This window comes from Arachis ipaensis, chromosome B10, assembly GCF_000816755.2.
Source record: "Arachis ipaensis cultivar K30076 chromosome B10, Araip1.1, whole genome shotgun sequence".
Lineage (NCBI taxonomy): Eukaryota > Viridiplantae > Streptophyta > Magnoliopsida > Fabales > Fabaceae > Arachis > Arachis ipaensis.
In genome coordinates, this window is record NC_029794.2 from 24062062 (window position 1) to 24084060 (window position 21999).

The 21999-nt window shown below is 39.0% G+C and overlaps 3 protein-coding genes across 4 annotated transcripts; 2 read left to right on the top strand and 1 right to left on the bottom strand.

Annotated features, from left to right (window-relative positions):
• LOC107624166 lies at positions 9638–13510 on the top strand. Of its 2 annotated transcripts, XM_016326639.2 has the most exons (7): positions 9641–10325; positions 10542–10622; positions 10977–11051; positions 11822–11866; positions 11950–12039; positions 12239–12340; positions 13135–13510. In XM_016326639.2, exons 1-7 carry the CDS (start codon positions 9714–9716, stop codon positions 13312–13314), a joined length of 1185 nt encoding a protein of 394 aa, XP_016182125.1. In that variant the 5' UTR covers positions 9641–9713; the 3' UTR covers positions 13315–13510. The 2 variants fall into 2 exon arrangements, with proteins under 2 accessions (XP_020968800.1, XP_016182125.1); XM_021113141.1 differs by lacking the exon at positions 11950–12039 and having other exon boundaries at positions 9638–10325.
• On the top strand, positions 14238–15524 carry LOC107621851 (high mobility group B protein 13-like). The gene is made up of 3 exons (XM_016323836.2): positions 14238–14767; positions 14870–14962; positions 15121–15524. Exons 1-3 carry the CDS (start codon positions 14285–14287, stop codon positions 15241–15243), a joined length of 699 nt encoding a protein of 232 aa, XP_016179322.1. The 5' UTR covers positions 14238–14284; the 3' UTR covers positions 15244–15524.
• On the bottom strand, positions 20329–21999 carry LOC107620393. Its single transcript, XM_016322558.1, has 2 exons — positions 21155–21999; positions 20329–21058 (listed from the first exon to the last, which is right to left on the bottom strand). The coding sequence occupies exons 1-2, from the start codon at positions 21997–21999 to the stop codon at positions 20329–20331; spliced, it is 1575 nt and encodes a 524-aa protein (XP_016178044.1).

Consider the following 21999-nt stretch of genomic DNA (forward strand, 5'->3'; position numbering starts at 1 on the left):
TCAACGCTATCCGGGTCAGAAATCACATGGAACCCATGTAGAATAAGGGTGATTGTCACGGGTCACCCTCACTTCATGATATGAAGAATGAGAATTCATAAGAGAATAGAATTATATATATTGAATGAAAACAGTAATATTATTGATCCATGAAACTCAGCAGAGCTCCTAACCTTAACCTTAGGAGGTTAGTGACTCATGCTGTTCGAAAATACAATGGGAAATGTAAAAGTGGGAAAGTGTTCTCTAACAAGGGTGAACTCTTGTATATACATATACTAATCTGCTAACTAGGAATTACAGAAATAAGATAAACTAGTCTTGTAGTGTGAAAATCCACTTCTGGGGCCCACTTGGTGAGTGTTTGAGCTGAGCTTGAGTGTTTCCCATGAGCTAGTATCCCTTAGGGGCATTGAACGCCACCCCTAGGCTCCCTTTTGGGCGTTGGATGCCAGCTGCTCCTCTGTGGGCGCTGGACGCCAGGACTAGGGCTGGTGGCTGGCGTTGAACGCTAATTTTGGGCCTTCATTTCCAAAGCAAAGTATAGACTATTAAATATATCTAGAGAGCCTTGGATGTTAGCTTTCCATAGCCGTTGAGAACGTGCCATTTGGATCTCTGTAGCTCCAGAAAAGCTCCTTTGAGTGCACAGATCAGATCCTGACAACATCTGTAGTCCTTTCTTTGCTTCTGAATCAGACTTTTGCTCAAGCTTCTCAATTTCAACCAGAAAAGACCTGAAATCACCATAAACACACAAACTCAAAGTAGAATCCAAAAATGTGAATTTTGCACTAAAACCTATGAAAACTTAATAAAACTTAAACAAAACATAATGAAAACTATATGAAAATGATACCAAAAATCGTATAAAATATCCGCTCATCAACCACCGACTACCCTTAATTCTTTCTACTTGAACCCCTTGCTCAACACAACTCCAACACCCAACATAAAGCCACACTCGAATCCCAATAATACCCAACACAAAAAGTGAGGGTTTAGGGATGCGACAAAGAAGACTCAGGAGAGAAAAGTCGTTGCTGCTATCGCTGGTTCACGAGAGAGAGAGAGAGAGAGAGAGAGAGAGAGAGAGAGAGAGGTATGAGAACAGAAGTAGGCAATTGTTGCCGCCTTCTGTGCTATTGCTATTGGTTTGTCACTGCTATCACTGGTTCGTCGCTGCTGCCACTGGAGTCAATCGAGTATGGGTGTTGTTCTAGTGATACCAAGCTCTACCTAAGATGACGCCGGTATTCGATGCCATCAAGCTCTTCCACGCTCCATCCAACTGATATCGTTGTCGCTTAGCCTTTTGTGATTTTCAAATCGTGTCAAGTTTTCTCCTTCTCTTCTTAATGCTCTATTCTCTATAAATTCACAAGCTGAATTCAAAATTGAGTTTCACTTCTGAGTTGTTGCCATTGAATTGTTCTTGTCAAGTTTTGTCCCTCTCTTCTCACTTCAAAATTTAGTTGTTGTTGCTATTATTGTTATTGTTTGGATGAAGGGGTGGTTGGTGTTGTGATGGCTTCAGATTGATGATGAAAATAATAAGAAAAAAAGGTCGGAGACGATTTTAATTTTGACCTAAGACTTTAAAGATGAAAAAAGTACTTAACCTAAAATAAGTATAGATCATGTAAGCCTTTTTATTATAACCTCTTATGTTGATGTGATGTTAATATGATCTGTTAATTAATAAAATATGTTAAAAAAAAGTCAATTTAAAATTTTATATGTGTCATTAACGATCTCCATGGATATATAATCAGCGGCAATTGAAAATAAAAGATACTAAGAGAACTAAATTAACATAATTTATACTTATATGTTTGAAAACTAAATTAAAGTATCAATTCTTTTTTTAATCAAAGTTAGGGTGATATTTCATTAAATTAAGGAAATGAAATACAAAGTTCGAGTTGTAGGACAACATAGATAAACATAGATAGGAAATACGCAATATTGATAGGGTTGCTTTGAACGTTGCACACAATGCATACATTTCTTTGATATGATTTTTTTTAATAATTTTTATAATTTACTTACTCTATTTCTGTTTAGAATTTTTTTGTTTGTTTGAACTTCGTTTAGCTTCAATCGTGGATTGTTTGTGCTGAAATATATATGTGAGTTATTCGTGCAGTATTTAGGATAGTTTTCTGTCTCTAACTTTAAGTTTTATGTTTTACTTACTTTTCCTAGAATAGAATTTTAAAATGGAAGTGGGAGAAGATTTTCTAGTGGTGCCTTCTCAAAATCCTTGTTTGCTGAAAAATTATGGAGTAATAAGGGATTGCCCACTAGAACGGCTATGATTTGTTGTTTTATTGAATGCTGTTTATTTTAATTTATGCCTGCAACTGTTTTCTCTATGAAAATTGATAAATTTTGTTCGTGGAGGTCTCTAAATTAAGAAAAAAATCTGCCAAATTTTTGTTAAAATTGTTTAAAAACATGTTTAGTTTGTGAGAAAATAAAAATTATATTTAGTGGAGGATTCTAATTAGAGAAGAAACTCTACCAAAATTTTTAAAAAATTTAATAAGTTATATTGTTGGTTGAATTCTAGATTGTTTGCTACAAAATTATTCGAAGTCATCATTTGTAGATGTATGATAGGGATAACGATCAACTAGGGGGGATGGGGTTAAAACTTGAGTTCTTTGATGGAGTTGACGAGTTTGTTGCGTATGTCTTCAGCATGGAACCGTTTAGGTCTCAAGGGGTATCTAGGTGTCCATCCTATAAGTGTCAGCTGATTAAGTGATTAGGACATTCGGATATAACCCTTTACCCTTACCATAACGAGTTCAAGAATGGATATTAGGTGTGAAAAAAACATGGAGAAGTTGTTGATCAGGAAATTAATCGGTCTGCACTGAATTTCAATAGGTTTGATGGTCGATCAAGGAGGGTTCAGGTGGTTAGAGAATTGAACATAAAAGAGGTTAATTGGGAGGGTAACCAAGAGAGGTACAACAAGATGGTGTTTGATGCAATTGGTGTTAATGATATGAAAAATGTTGAACAAAAGCCTAACCCGGAGGCAAAGGAATTTTATGAAATGTTAGAATCTGTTGCGAAACCGTTGTTTAAGGGGTGCGTTCACTCAAAATTGTTTGCCTATGTTAGAATGATGAGTATTAAGTTTGAGTCAAATTACACCTAAGATTCTTTTGATAACTAGGCCACCCTTTGTAACAAATTAGTACTAGTCGGGACTACTGCCATCTCCCTGAGCTATTATGAGGCAAAGTAGCTAGCTTCGAAATTAAGGTTAAATTCGGTGAAAATTGATTGTTGCTCGAATAGTTGTATGCTGTATTACAAGAAGGATGTAGACCTCACTGCTTGAGTTGAATCAATTTTCAATTCTTTTATTTCAGTATGTGCAGTCTAAGTCATTGGATCATGAGGTGACAATGGCAGAGACCTTCAAGTACACTCATACCTTAAAGGAGAACAAGGAGAGATTTGTCGATCAATGGGCTTAGGATTATTATGTGAGTAAATATCATGGTTTAAATCATAACACATATTCATTTTCAATTAATTGTCGTCCTAATCACTTTTGCATATAACGTGATACATAGAAATCCTACATGCAAAGGTTGGAGGCCGCGACCCAGCAATCTCAACAGAGTAAGGAGGATGACAATGACTCCTCTGCTTCCATCGTCAATCCAAATGCGGTGTAGCGTGAGACCGCACCTGAGTAGTACAAGAATCGTGTCTATAGGATGGGGTCGTTCTTCGCCGGCAACATCCATACCTCCACTTTGAGGGCTTCGTCCGCTTTAGCCACCAGCCCACCCGATCTTGAGGTCATTGATTTGCAGAAGAAGGTTCACAGCCTCATCCAGAGCTGTTGGGGCCAAGATCACCAGCTTCATCTGTCTAAGGAGAGGTATAACGAGATCCACGCACACATGGCAACGAGGGATGTTTTTGCTGTAGAGACAGAGTCCCTAAGGCAAGAGCTGGGCAGGAACTGGAGCAGATTTAGTGGATGTTGTAACACCCTACCACACAAAGCTTTACGCTTAAGTCGTAAAACAGAGGTGGTGTGGTGTTACGACCTCTAAAATAAAAATATATATACGTATAATACTTGAAGGAATATAATATACGAAGATCCTTGAAGGATAGGTAAAACAATATCAGAAAATTAAAAGCACAATGCTCAAGAATAAGGATTACTTGTGTACAAAGAAAACTAAGGTCCGTAACATATATATATATCAAACCCATAACCCAGAATATACATAAGACACCCTAGTTCTCCATACTCCTCTAAGAGGTACAAAATAAAACAAGTCATTAGGAGAGTTCTATACATAGGGTCGTATATAAACAGTACACAAAATAATGTCCTAAAAGATCCACTCCGCTGTAGAGAACTCCAGACGCCTAGCGAGATGTCTCTCGACCTGCATCTGAAAAACACAAATATCTGTATGGAATGAGAACCGGGGGTTCTCCCCATGGTATAGGTGTCGCATACATAAGATATAAGGTCCCGGGAAAGCCAGAGGCAATCCTAGGACGACGACACTCAAATTATAAATCTTAAAGAACTAGAACAGAAACCATAAAATCAGGGTGGTTCTCCACCATCAACTATTTCCTCTTCCTCCACCATCCTCCAAAACACCAGTAGATCCACACAGACAAACAAAGCATACAAAGCAAACACAAATAGAATACAGATACGGCAGGTAACAAATATAGTAGGTAAGCATAATTATCATATTGGCAAGTGTAATTAATGCACAATCAAACAAAGCACATATATGCATATGATGTATGTCTATTCTACTAGCCGTGAGCTCACGTGTCGGTTACTTTGCCAGAACCCGATACACCCAGAAGCTAACCCGGATATCATCTCTCTGACATGTCTCCACACTCTTGGGATATAGTCCCATCACACTCTCGGGATATAGTGTCCGTCACACTCATGGGATATAGTGCCACGTCATATTTTCTGGGACAAATGTTCCCACACTCTTGGGATATAGCGCCCACCACGCTCTCGGGATATAGTGTCCGTCATACTCATGGAATATAGTGCCCGACATACCTTACAACAAAGAGAAACCCAACATACTCATCATGAACAAAATCTCAATCATCATACTCATTCACTATCATTTGTATTTATTCATTCAATATCATTATGACTAAATATTCATCAATTACATAACACTTTCACATTTCTCAACCATGATTCATCATATTTTCAAGCTTTCTTCTCTTCCAAGCTACCATTCCTCCCTAACTTCACCTCATCACTAAGCATACAACTAAGGTTTAAGGGCTAAAAGAGTAAAAATATAGGTTTAAAGGCTCGAAATTCGGTTTTTAAAATACAAAATCTACTTTGATGAAAACAGGAGTCACGCGTATGCATAGGTGAGTTTTTCCTTGCTCCCGTATGGAAGAACCCTGCTCGCATACGCGAGATGCCCAACCCAAAAGGTTGGTCGTGTCGCGTGCAGTGGTCGCGTACGCAAGATATACAGAGTGGCAAAAATGCTGAATGCTGCAGAATTTCAGTTTTGCACTCCGAATTTTTGATGCGCATAACTTTTTCGTTTTAAGACATTTTTCCTCCGTTCTTTGAACGGCATGAACTTCACGAACCCAATTTTTATATAAAATAAATTTGAAATAATTTGGAGATCCAGAAGCTGAGTTATGACTCACCAAAGTTCGGCAGAAAATTATATTTTCACAAAAATACTCCAACCTCAACCTCTATTTTCATCAATTCACCATTCAATACCAACTTTCTATACTCATAATTAACACCAACACATACTATAACACAGCAGCACAACACCACATCCTACCAAAAATAATTATACCTTAATTCTAAACAATCTCATACAAGAAATTTTCAACTATCCAAACAAGTGCATCAATATACCACCTCATACATATTCAAGCACATCACCTTATCTATCATCATTAAAATCATCATTTAGCATTCCCTTCTGATCATAAACATCAAACATCACATAGTACCATCAACTTCATGACTTGACACAATTATCATCAATCATTCAACATACAATCCAACCACTCAACTCAACAATGCTAACAACAAGTACTCATATCACTAATTAAATCACCAACCGACTTCAATCCAAGCTTATCCTATGACCATCTAGCCTAAGTTTTTACAAGACATTATATATTAAATATGAGAAACCAAAACCATACCTTGGCCGATTCCCGATAAACCCGGAACACCTCTCTTATATACTACACCCCAAGCTTCGAAATCCCAGCTCCTCTCCAAGCAAAACCTAGCCTCCAAGGCTTGATCACAAGCTTCCAATTCTCAAATCGACTCCAGTCAACAACCAATTTTAATCTAGCAACACAATTATCACCACAATCAATGTAAAGCTCACTAACTCAACATTTCAAAAGGGTTTGATGGTGCTTAGCTGACCCACAGCTCCAATGAGCTAAACTCGACAATATCCACAAGTTAATTAGAATCTAAACACCGAAATCAAGTAAAATTCAACATAATTACACATTGAATTTTGAAATTTGGGGAGGAGAGAACTGAAACTGAAATGTGAATTTCTTACCAAATTAGTTACGGGTTTTTTAGAGCTCATCGCGCTAGTCGTGTAGCCGCAAACGTTGCGGCGATCGGAGCTTCGGATTAAAAGTTATCTTGGTTTGAAGATCAAGTGAGAGTTTGGGTGTTTCACTTGTGTTCTTTCCCCTTGCCTTTGCTTTCAGCATGTTTTCCTTTGATGGGGGAGAAAGATGAGCTGCAGCTCATGTATATTAATGAATTGGGCTGGGCTTTAGGTCCATTATGGGCCTGGTTCGCTCGGATCGGTCCGTTCGACCTAATTTTGGACCAAATTTTTTAAAACTAGTGTTAACATTCTTATTTTAATTAGGTCTACCTTATCAAACTGTCAAATTCATATTTCTAATCTATTTAAATAATAATTAATTTATGAATTAATTATCTACTAATTTTGTGAATTTTACAAATGTGGCAATAGATGACGGTGTAGTATAAACAGATGCATGCTAGTAGCAATGGTACTACTGGAGGGGGCTCCTCTTCCTCTGCACAAGAGCTAGGATCATCGCCTCAACAGGACTAGGAAGATGACGACGACTATCAGGACCCATAATTATTAGGATTTTATTTTGATTTGTTTAACATCCTTTTATTTCTTGGAGTTTTTATTTTATATACTTGATATTTCACATTATATATAGATCATTATTTTCAGATAAAATTATTGCTTGATTTTCACTAATTGGGATTTGACCATTAATTTTTTACTATTGGGTTTTATCAGTTTCAAAAAAATAAAAAAAAATAAGTTTACTATTAGATTTATTAGACGGTAACTAAAAAAAATAAAAAATAAAAAAATAAAATTAAAAAGATTGAAAAAAAATTATGAACTAAAAAAATTACCTAAGCATTGCGTGTAAAATACCATTTTGTTACTTATATTATATCTTGTTCACAAATAAAATTGAAAAGTCACCAAAAAAAAATAAAAAAATAAAATTAAAAAGATTGAAAAAAAATTATGAACTAAAAAAATTACCTAAGCATTGCGTGTAAAATACCTTTTAACATTTTGTTACTTATATTTGAGCTTTAATATAGGATAATGATTTAAAGGCGAAAATAAAAAAAACTAATTAAAATGGTTTATAATATATTTTAGTTCTTTATACAAATTTTAGTACTTACTAAGACCAAAAAATAATTTCTAGATAAAATGTGGAAAATAAACTTAAAATAATGCATTAATATTGATCATTGGTGCATAATTTTTGTCTTTAGTGATAACAGCTTTTTACAATTTGTAAAATGCATGAAGAACTAATAAGCAGTTTATCTGCTACTAACATATGTTACGGAATGTCAAATTTAATAATATCTCAATTTTAATTTTAAACCACATATAATTTAAATTTTAAAATATAATCGTCAAAAAATAAAATTTGATAATCTAAATTAAAACCTTTGAATTAGATTTTTAAAAAAATTAATTTTCATATTTATTTTAAATATAATTTTTCAAATGTGATGAAGATGAAGATGGATGAGATGAATGAATGGTCATACGCGATTAGATAAAATAAGGAACGAAGATATAAGGGAGAGAGTTGGAGTAGCACCCATTATAGAAAAGATAGTTGAATCACGTCTCAGGTGGTTTGCACATGTGAGAAGAAGACCGATAGAACACCCAGTCAAGAGAGTGGATGAGATGGAAGATAGATAATGAGCGAAAGGCAGAGGAAGACCTAAGAAGACCATCCATGAGGTGGTCAAACGAGATCTACATATAAACGGTCTCTTTGTAGACATGATACATGACAGAGCACAATGGCATCGTTTGATTCATATAACCGATCCTACTTAGTGGGACAAGACTTTGTTGTTGTTATATTTTAAATATAACTTTTCAATATAAATTGAGCATATGTTTGGTTTAAAAAAAATTATTTCTGCTCAATTGTCCATTTCTTCAAATTTTATTTATACAATCTTCAAACTACCTCAATCAAATGTAGTTTCATATAAATATGTCAACTAAATAATTCATTAATTAAAGGACAACCATGGTGTTTTGAGAGTTATCTGAAGCGTTAATTTAGATTTAAATGTGCGGTCTAGAATGAAGATAAAAATAATAAGAGAAATTCGAGTTTTTTATTCGGTGTTCGACCTTTTTAGAAAGGTCATGTATGTGATAGAGGTTACTTTTTTTTTTGAGTGAACATTTTATTCTTATTGAATCTGACTTTATGTTTTGAGTCAGAGTATGAATATATGGTATCATCAAGTTATAAGGACATATTTTTCATTAATATTAATGACAGCAAAAATATTTTTTTCCTTTTTAATTATCGATGATATTCTGCCTAATAACTCAATATTATTTTTGTTCCTACGTGAGTAGCCAGTTCCAAAGTATAATTTGTCTTGCTTAATATTGAACTTGCTTTTTTTTCAGATGAAATGAAGTGTACGTTGGCTCTTCTAAAAAGAATAGCAATAGACACTTACAAAAATACTCCAACGAATTAAAAAATATATAAGATGATAAAAATAATATTTAGAGTGAATATATTTAATAAATCCTCCGTATTTATGGAATCCTTGTGTTTAAAGTGGTTATAGATAACTACGATTTTGTAGAGTAGTGTTCTGATTTTATGATAGCTGCTCCTATTGTTATTTCATCCTTTATTTGAATTTGAAAAAAGGTAAAATGTGTCTATAATATAACAAACACGTTATGTTAAGTTCTAATTTATAAATATGGTTGGTTTNCCGAAAATTATTTTCTTCAATTATTTAAAAAATATATATATATACGACTAGGCCTATTTTTAAGAAAGACATACAAGGAAAGCTAACAAGGCCGAACAAATTTGCAGCTCGGCTGAACATGAAAAATGGCTTTGGGTGCATATGGAGAGAGGGGACAATGTATGGATTTAAATACTTGGCAACTACTTACCCGGTCTGAAGCTCACGGTGAGGTCTTAGTTTTCATGTACATTGAAAGCAAAGTACCAAGATCTTTGACCATTCACATCATTTATATTATATCTCAATGGGTAGAGATTAATGAAATATCATATTCCCTTCCTATCCTTTCATATTCTGCTTCGTAGCTTCATCACTCACCATGACTGAGCTTCTTCCCGCAAGCCCGCTTTCAATCTCACTCCCAGAATTTCATAGATTCCCCTTTCTCAGCAACAATCAATGCCTAACCCCAAATTCCCATGTACCCTTCTCTCAAGAATTCTCAAAAACCACTGCCACCCTTGTTGTAGTTGCTTCTTCAATGGGTCCAAGGGTCCATGGAAGAGGCTCAAGGGGCGGTGGTTATAGCTTCTACAACAATAAACAACTTGGATTTGATGAGAGAGAGGTGAAGAATTTGGGCTTGGATGGTGAAAAGGATATTGCCGATAGTGATAATCCATTTGATGGTGTTGGACTCAGGGAAATGGATGATCCTGTTGGGTTGGGTGCCAATGGTGAAGGAGAAGAAGAAGAAGAAGGAGGTTTTGAAGACGACGATGATTTGGTTAAGGTTCAGGTTCCGGGTGGTGCTGCAAATGATGATTTGAGAAAAGATGATGTTAAAGTTGAGAAATTTAGTGGTAAGGATGGGATTAGAAGGGGTAAAGAGGTAATTAGAAGGTCCAATTTGTTGGCTAAGCAGGTCGTTAGTATAAGGTCTGCTCTTAGCTTGGGGTTTATTACTCAGCTTTGGGTTGACACCACCTCTGTGAGTGACCATTTCTTAAGCTATAAATGTAAAGCATGCTTTTTTGAGGAATTTATTTATAATGTTTGTTTGTTTTCCTGGTTTGCTACCTGTTTCTTTGGGGTGGAAAGCATTAAGCATGTTTGAATATTGATTATTAGCTATGTTGAACTTAAACTATGTTAGTCTAAGCACACATTTATTGATGTATCTCCTTTTGGTGAATTTCATGTGCAGTGGATGGTTTTATTTGTGGAGGTGAGGCCAAACTTGCTTTCTGGGGATGCAGATAAGTTCCTTCTGGAGGACATTAGTCAGGTATAACAAATTTTGGAATAACACATTTTGAATGCTTTATGTTTATATATGCTTTGCTACAAGTGTTTTACACCATTTTTTAGTTTGTTTCACTTTTGGAGGAGTTCTGTTGCCTGCAATAATATGTAGAGAGGACCATTTGGGTCCGCTACCAGATAAATTATGTAGATGCTTCCAGATCAAGCTTTTTGGCCGAAATTTCCAACGCCCATATATTCCAATATGAATCTATACTATGGTTTTGCAACCTTGTCTTATGGTCTTACTTGAATGTGGTGTGCATTTTTAGCTTTGCAAGCTAGTGACCTCTTGTGTTTTTCATGCTGTTGAGTGTTCTGTTGGTTCTCTTTTCAGGTCGGCGATGTCGTCCTTGTCCCAGATGAACGCGTGATAGAGAACGGATTTAAAATGGTTGGATTGGAGACCCTGGTATGTTTTATAAAGTTTTATATGATTCTTTCTTGTGAATTATTTTCTCTTGAAAGATTTATTGTAGGGTTCATTGTTTGGCAGAACATGTTGGAGAAATCTTCTCTTTTGATATTTGTTAGTGGTACTCACTTTGTTGTGTTGCTTAGATGATAATAAAGGTTATTGTGAATTGTGTTCATGTAAGATGCTTTTGCTCTATCCTTGTTTGCTAGACGGTGATGATGCTGCAAATTATGTGAATGTGATATCTGATGTCTTTTGAAGTTGGTATCATTTATTTAAAGTAGAAATAATGAGAATTGATTATTCATAATTGACAAAGTGTAATGAGATAACAAAACATTATGTAGGATTGAAACTAAGTGGTATCTCATGTTGTAAATGCCTGAATGGTTGTGTTCAAGTTTTCAACTACTTGTTAGTAAGATGAAGATATCTTCTTATTTCTTCTTCAAGATCAAATACTTTTATATTATCTCCTTTGGTCTTCTGTATGATTTTGGTTCTGATTGGTTATTTTGGTCATTTGTGCCAAAATGAAAAGTGCTCTTCATCATGGTTTTCTAAATTTCTATGCAGAATCAATACCTGTTATACGATTTTTCCCATGCCTTAACCCTTTTCAATGAGTCATCATGGGAAGCAGTTCCATTTAATTTAATATATGATTTAGTGGTGCCACCACTATTTTACCACACTTCCAAAATTAAAACAAGGTAGGACTATTTTTAAGATGGTAATTGATTTATCATATTATTATTTGATAGGTTGGATACAAAGTTGTGACACCCTCCCAACGGAATATTGGAAAGGTGATTATACGTTTATTCTTCTATTTTTATTTCACATTTTTATTTATATCCAATTATTTGATAAGGGAACTCTAAACTCTTAGGTGCGTGGATACACATTCAGCCTCAATTCAGGTGCTGTTGAAGAACTTGAGCTTGATTCATTTGGACTATCAATTATCCCTTCAACTTTGGTAAGTCAGTGCCTCTTTGTAAGGTTAATAAAACCAAGTTCAGAATTCAAAATAGCATGCAAGTTTTGCCAATCCAATTGGAAATGGAAGTCTACATCCTATGTTAACAAATCCAAGTCACAATTCCTTCATTTTGATCATTTGTGACTCCTAAGGGGTTTAGTCTACAAATTATAATTCTTGATTGCCATACTTTTAGGTGAGTACTTACTCTTTGCTAGTCGAGGATGTACTGGAAGTAGTATCTGATGCTGTTGTGGTTCGCGAAGCTGCAGCGTCGCGTATACAAAGGCTTTCAAAGGTACCTTCATTTCAATAATGGAAGTTTGAGTGTACGAGTGTATCACATTACTATTTCACATTTTACATTTTCTTTTGCCCTTACGACTAACGGACTAAGTAGGATATTGATTTCGGCAACATTGCTTCCTTTTCTGATTAGAACTTCGTGATGTACTTCGCCTCTGTTTCTTAGCTCCTGAAAGTTTTGATTCCTGCTTATATATCAAGCCATGCTTGTTATTATTATGGCTTGTACATGGGAACTTGTGATTCTCATGCTTTATTTTGGTTTCTCCGTTTTATGGCTATTGTCCATAGATTTTTAAGCGAAGTCATCTAATTATATTATTTGGTTGGTAAAAGTCTAATTATATCATTTGGTTTGGGTAAAATACTGTCTTACTCCCTAACATTTGGGCTAGGTCTTGATTTCGTCCCTAACATTCGAAACATCTTATTTTTATTCTGAACGTCTTATTTTTCTTCCAAATACCTTTTCCTCCATTTGGTTTTATTGAATTCATTTTCTTTTGAAATAGTTGGTGCTCTTTTTCTACTCCGGGAACGATTTAAAATTTAGCAAGGAAACAGAACAACATTTTGACTTCCCAATAAAACATTGAAGAAAAATATCTTGTGTATTCATTTTTTCTCGTACACCAAGTCGATACAGGTCTCTCTATCGTTAAATGGATAAGTTGGATAGCATCACTCTATCGCTATGTAATCATTATTACTACTAAAAGAAATGTCATTAACTCATTTCTTTACTTTGTCTTGCTGATCATAAAACAACCTATTTGCTTGTCCCAGGGTTTCTTGGGCAACCAGAATGTAGGAGTTTCTATGGATAATCTTGAAGATTATGACTCTGAACCATCTGTGACATATGGCCAAGTTTCAAGGAGAAGGAAAAGTCTTGGAAGAAAGAAACCTAATCAAAGATATTGGGATAATGAAGATGATTGGGATCTTCCAATGGACTATCTTTGATTCACATGTTTTGTCTGCTAACTCTCATGTAGTAATTACTCCTTTTAATCGAAAATATAGTGAAGCTTTAATAAGCCTACCAAGGATGACACAAAAATACCATACCAAATTACCAATTGTCTTTTTTATTTTTCTTTATGGTGTAAAATAGGCTTGCATTTGTACAGTTATTTTCATAGATTTTTCTTTTCAGACATTTTGGTTTTCAATATTTTTTAGTTTAGCATTCTCTCCGGCTTTTATCGCCTTTTGCCACCTTGAAAAAGTGATTGGTATGTAATAAGAATTTAAATAATAAATTATTTATGTATTTAAATAATCTTTTAAATAATAAATTTGATAATTGATTACTTTTTGCATGTAATAATAAGTAATATTTTTCCACCACCAGTTTCAATATATTATTTGGGGATACAAATGCATGCTTTCTTTTTTGTTGGATTTTTAGTATTAGCATTAGCAATGCTACCAGAGGGGCACAGCTAAACAAGATGTGGTGACAAACTTGCTAGCATCATTATAAAACTTGCAAGAATGGTCAAACAAGGGTTTGCTTTGGAACAAGTCTGAAACTCTCAATATAGGAATTTAGCCAGTTGAACAAACAACAAATTAAATCTAGTTCAAGCCTAATCAAAATAGTATAAGAAATTATGAATCCTCTTTTTTCTTTTCAAGAAAGCAAGGGGAAAAAAATTGATCCGAGCATCCAATGTAGTACTCTTTTTTTTTTTTTAATAAAGCATAGAAAATAGTCAAAATACCGATAAGAAGTTTAGAAGAAACAAAAGCACTAGCCGTTAGCGCCTCCCTCCATTCAAATTCAAAGTAAAATACACTCTACTCTTCACTCAACTTTCCATCACCATCAACACCTTCCATCTTCTTCTTCTTCTTTATTCTCCATTCTACTTTCCATTTCTTCGCTGCAAAACATAACAATAAAAACCTATCATCCAAACACGCCACAATGCAAACGCAAACGCAAACTCACACTCCGATTTCCATACCTCCGAAACCTCGGCCGCGATCAGGCCGGACACCACTCCAGCCGAAGAACAACTCGCCCGCCGATCTCCGGCCGAAGCCCAAGCCCAAGCCCGAATCTGAACCACTCTGCGAGACCACACCCGTCCGCGACAAGGAGAACCGTACTGTCGCGATCACCGCCGCAGCGGAAGCAACTCTTCCTCCTCATACTGCGGCTGCGTTGGCTCCGGTGCAAGTGCAACTCCCCGAGGCGTCGTCGCTGGCGGAGGAGCTGAGCGCGATCAAGAAGAAGGTGGAGAGGATGAGGATCGATAAGGAGAAGACGGAGACAGCGCTGAAGGAGAAGGACGCGAAGCTCGACGCCATGATGAAGGAGCTCGAAGACAGAGGAGAGGTTCAGAAGAAGTTCGAGATCGAGGTTGATCGCTTGTTCCGCTTGAAGGAGCTCAAATATCGATGCATGGTAAAAAAAATAATAAAAAATCAGTTTCTCTCAGAATTTCTTAGATTCGATTCAATTCTGAAATCGTTTTTTTTTTTCTGTTTTGGATTTTGATCGGAACAGAGAGTTTCTCTGATGAGAACATTGAGAGAGAAGGAACATGGAAAGATCGTTAATGAAGGTGCTCCATCGTTGCAATCTCAATCTCAATCAGAGGTAAATCGCTATTTTATTTTATTTTATTCTACTTTCAATTTTAGGAATATTTAGGAATTACGTTTTGTTTTTAGTTTTCATTTTCTTCTATGAACGAATTGATGAGAAGAAACTGACGATTGACGAATGTCGGGAATGGTGCGTTGTTTCTTGTGTAGGAGAAGAGTAAGAATGAGGAAACGACGTCGTTTGAGTGCGAATCTGAATTGGAGGAGTGTGAAGTGCAGAGTCCCGGTTCGGCTTGTTCACAAACTGATACTAACACACAGCAAAAATCATAATCAATTAGGCAGAGTTTTGGAAATTTTACTGTTTCCTTCCCATACATAATAGCTCGTTATTGTTTATTTTTGTTTACATTGCAATGATGCAATCTGTGGTGTACTTTCAGATTTTAAGAAAGAAAATAGCTCATAGCTTGTATTGTCGCCAAGAAAGGGCAAAAGAGAATTAGCATTTTGTGTTTTGAGCTTATTGATATTTTTGGTGAAATTTTGATTTTACTTATGTCCGAAATGTAAGTTTAATACCTACAAATTTGTTCAAGATCACTCATTCACATTGTCCTGTCATATGTTTTTTTTTCTCATCAATAGCACTCATAAAATAGAAGAATATTTCTAAGAAAAGTTTTCACATATACCAGTCTGTTTTACTGGCACTTTGTTATGTCATGCTGCAGTACTGTTGAGATATATAGTTAAAAATATTGATGGTGTAGATTTATTGGAATTATTATGTGCTAGAATCATAGATGGATGGTGTAAGCTGTTCTGTAAACCCGTTGAAAGCTTGACTTGAATAGCAACAGTGGTATTGACATTGAGGGCGCTTATCGTGTGTTTTGTCAGTTTGTGGAGCTGCAACGTTGAACTCAGGTCATAAGTNAATACGGATTTTTTATTTTAATAAATAAAATAAATATAATATTTATCAAAATAAATAATTTTATGAGTATTTACCGATTTAAATTTCTTTGCTATATCTCGTTTACATTATAAACGAGAAGACGTTGCACGTATCTCGTTTACAGTGTAAACGAGATATTTACACTGTAAACAAGATATGACATGTCCGCGCCTATATATAGAAGTTGTTTACAGTTTAGTTTCGGGACCCAGTTTGATTTTGTCAACCTCTTTCTCCCCTCTTTTAACCTTTTCTGACCATACCTTCGACTGAATCGGTGATGGCGCGCCAGGCGGGGAATGACGGAGACATCAACAGGCTGAACGAGACAACACATAATATCGGGGCGGCCGACTTCGAAATTAGTTTTGTTATGTTTGTTTAATTTAAGGATGTGACCATTGTTAGGGTAGTCATGAAGAACTGGAACGTAGTTATATGAATTAGGAGTTAGGTCTATAGGAGGAATTTAGAACTATATTCGCTTGTGCTAGGTTTGTATGACATAATTATTAATTTAGAACTCTGTTATTCTTGTGCTATGTTGTTAGTATTTATAACGCTGTAATTAGGATTTGCATATTATCGAATATGTAATGTAGAGACATGTGTAGGCTAGAAAGTTGAAATATTGTATTGTTAAGGCTAAATTATTTTTTTTTCGTTCTTCAGAGGCCTCACCTCCTACTGTCCCGGCGAGTGAGCCATACTTTACCTCCACCGGACGCCATCGTCCCGTATCTGGCTGAGGCCAGATTCGGCGACACGGTGCCCCTCAGGAATTTTACTTTTCACAATTTCCTGATTTCGGCATTGGTGGAGCGATGGCATCCAGAGACGCACACATTTCATCTCCCGTGGGATGAGATCACTATCACCCTGCAGGACGTGGCGTACCACCTAGGCCTACGTGCACACGGTAACTCCGTCAAGAGGTGCCTCTGTGACTTTGGTAGATGGTACCATATGGAGACATGGGCGTTGGTGGAGCAGCTGCTCGGCGCCAGGCCTCCCATTGTAGCACAGCAGGCGGCGCAGAGGAAGGAGTCCTTCACGCTGAAGCTTGTGTAGCTGCGGGATCATGTCTGCCAGATGCCCTCGACAGACAATCCTGAGACCCTCCGACAGTACGCCAGGTGTTATATCATGTTACTGATCGGAGGGTATCTGATGACCGACAAGTCCAACAATCTGGTGCTTGCCTTCATTGGCTACCGTTGCTCCGGGACTTTGAGGAGTGTAGGGCGTTTTCCTGGGGCTCGGCTGTGCTGGCCTGGACGTATCAGTCACTTTGTTCAGAGGCACAGCGATATCACTGGCTGCATTCCACTGTTGATGTCCTGGATCTATCAGAGATTTTCTCAGTGGTGTCCACCAGATAGAGGGGTCTACCAGTATCCTCTGGCTGCGAGGTGAGAAATGTTTATTTATGTATTTGAGTTAAATAATTTTGTCAATTCTTTTGGTATGTTACTTAACGAATCATATATGTTCTCCTGCGATGTGTTAGGTTGGTTGGATTGCAACAGCAGAGTAGGGATCAGCATGAGGCCAGGGTCCTACATTGGAGGGTTTCGATCGACCGGCTACGGTTTGACGAGGTTAGTCGTAAAATACTTATGTTTTTATTTTCGATAATTAGATAGATATCATATGCTCTAGTATGTTTTTTATCTGGATAATTAGATAGATTTCGTAAAATAATAGTGTTTGTATTATGTCGAACACTTTTTTTCTTCAGTTTGCATGGTGAGTCTACGATGACCCTGCTATGCAGGCTTTGTGTCCGCCTCGGTTTCGTGAGGAGGAGGAGTAGGGGACATGGCTGTCAGCCGTCTCCCTATTGTGCTTCAATATCGTACGGTTTCACCACGTTGATCGGGTGAAACGGCAGTTCAAAAGAGAGCAGCAGGTGCACTTCGGTAAATCTTGATAGGTGAGATTGATGTTATATTTTGACGTACTTATCTGTTGTTAGATGTCAGTTATTAGGAAGTAAGGAAGTATTTAACACACCGTTTTCACTGACAGGTACCTGACTACCACTAGTCGTGGTGAGGATGTATGGTGGCCGCTGAAGCTGAAGGAGTGGTACAATAGATGGCACCAGAGGTTTGATCCCGGTCGCCAGATCATTGTGTACCACACCTTCGATACTAGGCCGACCCTAGAGTACTATGACTGGTGGCGTGGGGCTTGCCGTGTTAGGCATCTGTCGGTGCAGGAGGTACTGGAGGACCCGAGGCTGGCGGAGTTGCCCCCCGACGTACAGCCCACTACCAGGCAGCCCAGGGACGATCTCGCCCTTCCTCGGGGCGTGCCGGATCGACGTCGACATGTGAGGGAGGGTAGGGATGATACTCGACGACCTGCTCGAAGGGACAGAGGCCACAGAGAGCGTCGACCTGGCGAGCCGGTGAGGAGGGAGAGGGGCCGCCCACGACGGGTGGGGGTCGGAGTTGAGTCTGATGAGGAGGCGGAGTACGCCCACCAGGAGGAGCATGGAGACATCGCACAGGACATAGAGGCTTCACCTCCACCACCTCCTCCTCCCGCCACATGGAGCCTGGCATGCATCTAGGAGCGGCGGTCAGCAGCCTCTGGGAGACTGGTACATATCACTGCCTGGTTGGCATGAGGGCGATCCATCCGGTACCCATCAGGACGAGGAGGAGATGGTTGACGAGATCCTCATTGATGATGCCTTCCAGCTCACACCACCCTGCCCGTTACTATGGATCAAATAGCCGAGTCGTTCCGTACATGTAGGGAGGTTGGTATCGGGGAGTACCAACACCCATCAGGTCCCGCGCATACGTCCTCCTGGATTCCCTAGATATCACCGGCTTCTGCGTCATCATTTGGGGCGGGTGTTCGGCCAGGTAGCTAGTATGCAACACCGCCCTCCCACGACTACGGTATGTATCTAACCTCATCCCAGCCTCCTGTCACCCCTCCATCAGTGCCACCTTCTCAGCCTCATCTCCAGCTACATTAGTACGCCATAGGTTCACCGTCGGGAGGGCCCCAGCCAAACCATGCCCCTCCGTACCAGAAGTCGGCTGCCCCGACAATGCCGGTCGGAGACCCTAGGCCGTCTCGACCTCAGCGCCAGGCTCAGCCTCCACCATGTGGCACCGGGCACAGGCGCCACTACCAGGATCCCCACCACAGATGATGTTTACGTTGTCTACTTTAGTTTGTGTATTTTTTTTGTACTTTAGTTGGATTGTATATATGTACGTAGTTATGAGTTATTTATTTATTTTTTGGTTGGATTGATGTTATGTTTACACTAAATATGTATGTAGTTATGAGTTATGTATTTTGGTTGGATTGATGTTATGTTTATTGTTACTTACTAGTTTGCCTTATTTTCATAGTTATGGAAAATTCAGAATTATCATGACAAATTATTTAAACTTAAAAGATGGCACTCCAAGTTAAGAAATCTCATCTCCAGCATTACTAAAACATAGAATGTAACAGTGACAATAAGAACTAAAATGTTACATCTTCAACGGAACCTTAATAGATTACATTTTCAATTCAAAACTTAAACAGCAGTAAAGTACATCCAAACTAAAATGGCCTAGGCATCTTCGGTGGGTTGATTAGGGCAACCCCGTCTAGTGTGGCCGACTTGCCTATACAAGGCACACTGCTTCTCTTGTCTCTCGACCTCATCCATATCGTTCCGGAATCTGGTAGACATTGGTCTTTCGGTCGCCTTCCGCCGCATGGCTGGGTTAGGATGTAGCATTGTACCATGCCACTCCGCCCACAGCGACTCGTCGGGAATGGGTGCAAACTCCATCTCGTACACCTTGAACACAGCTTCCTGCCTGTAGACTAGATGCACATATGGGGCCCACTCAATGCTAGCAGCGGCGCATCCGGCAAGTGTGTGCCGGCACAGATAATGTAGAGACTGGAATAATCCACAATCACATGTACCTCCCGAAAGCCTAACCCGAAAGGAACCATGCCCCCATCCCTCGAACGGCTCTAGCTCTTCCACAACAAACACAGAGGCCCACCTATCGCAATGGCTCACACGTATCTTTGGAATTCCTTCCCTATTCTTCTCAATGGCGGCCAAGAGTATCTGCGAGAAGCGGTTTCCGGCCGCCAACTAGCTCTGCGCTTCCCTGCCCTTCGTAACAAACAACTTCTGCAGTCTCTCGTACGTGATCGCACAATGGCCGAAATCAGCAAGTAGCGTGTCCCCTTTAACACTACATTGATGCACTCGAACATATTTGTGGTCATGTGTCCAAACCTCCACCCACTGTCGCAATGCTGAAGCCAAATCTCCTTTTTGAAACGACCAGCCCAGTTTGCCATCGCCGGGGAGACGCCTCTCAATGCATCCATGTACCACTCAAACCCAGCCTGACTTGAACTGTAAGCAGTGTTTATGAGGTATCACTTGTCCTTGGCTGACTTGAACTGGCTCATGAAATTCGCAGCCATGTGTCTGATACAGTAAGCATGGAACGCCCTAGGGGATACCAACCACTATCATCGGAGCTTAGGGCGGCCTTGATGGCCTGAGATCTGTCAGATATAACCAGCAAGCCGTCTTGTGGGGTAACGTGGCGCCTCAAATTAGTAAGGAAGAACGACCATGACTCGGTGCTCTTGGACTCAACTATGGCAAAAGTAATTGGTAGTATGTTGTTGTTCCCGTCTTGCGACACCGCAATAAGCAACACTCTACCGTACCTGCCATACAGATGCGTGCCGTCTATGGATACAAACGGCTTGCAATGCTTGAAGGTCTCGACACATGACGGAAAAGCCCAAAATACTTTGTCGAACATGCAGCAGTCGCGCACCATGAGGTGTCCATCGTAGTATGGTTTGATGTGTAAGTCACAAATGGTGCCAAAAAAACAGCTCTGTAGTGCCTGAAGCAGCTTCGGCACCTTGTTGTACGACTCTTCCCAATCACCGTAGATCCGTGCAATTTCCTTCTGCTTTGCCATCCACACCTTTCTGTATGAAGGTTTGAAGTGATAGCTTGCCTTGATCGCACCTTGCAAGACTGGGATACTGACAGAGGGGTTGGACTGAATCAAGGGCAATATGACCCTGCAGATGAAATTTCTATCTAACTGACGATGGTCTTGAGACATGGTGGGTGCTAGACAGCTATGCAGTCTACGAAACCTCTGAACCTCCCTAATCACAACAAAACATTTATGCTTACACTATATCTCTAACCTACATAACATATCATACAAAAGTACTCAAATTCACAATTAAATTTGAACTTACCAGTATCTGAGATTCTGACGAAGGGCCACACGGAGGCTCCATTGACACCCATTGCCGACTTGACGGCACTGCACATGGTACTTTAACCGGTCGGACTCGATCACCAGGTACTCAGCACTCCTGCGAATACTGTAGTTCTTCACACCTTGAAGCACCGCCTCTCGGCTACTGAACCTGTGGCCGACCCAAAACTCTACACCGCCGTCTAGGTTGTAATCCGCTTCACAGATGTCAGAAACCGGGGTCCTCTCATGCATGGCGTCCAGATCTAGACTGTGATAGTGACTTGGCACTGCCGATAGCGCTGGAATCGGGTGAGGTGGAGGCAGCACATGACGCGCCACAGCCCCGACAGGTGTCTCTGGCACAAACTTGTCCTCATCGCCACCATCGGACGACTCACTGTCCGCACTGTCTGCTACGTAATCTTCGTCCGACTCCTCCTCACCCTCCTCTGCCTCATGCTCCGGAATGACGACATGAATGGGCGGTGGTGCGAGAGGTCGATCGTCCTGCACATAGATTTCGTGTACGGAACCACCACTACCACCGTGACCCACCTCGACGGACAACTCCATTACCTGTTCTACCATGATCCTCCCATGAATGTCGAACATTAGTCGCACATGCTCGTCCCCTTGAAGTCGAAATAGTCGAAACCGGAACACTCCATTTCCCATGGGTGACAGCAACCTATACCCCACCCTACCTATCTCCCTCGCTTGTGTACCACCGAGCTTGCTCAATATCAAACTCTTCAAATCTGACAACGTCTTCACACGCTGAGTGCGAAACAATATCAAATCCTGATACTCAAATGTCACCCTTTTGTCGCCATTTCTCAT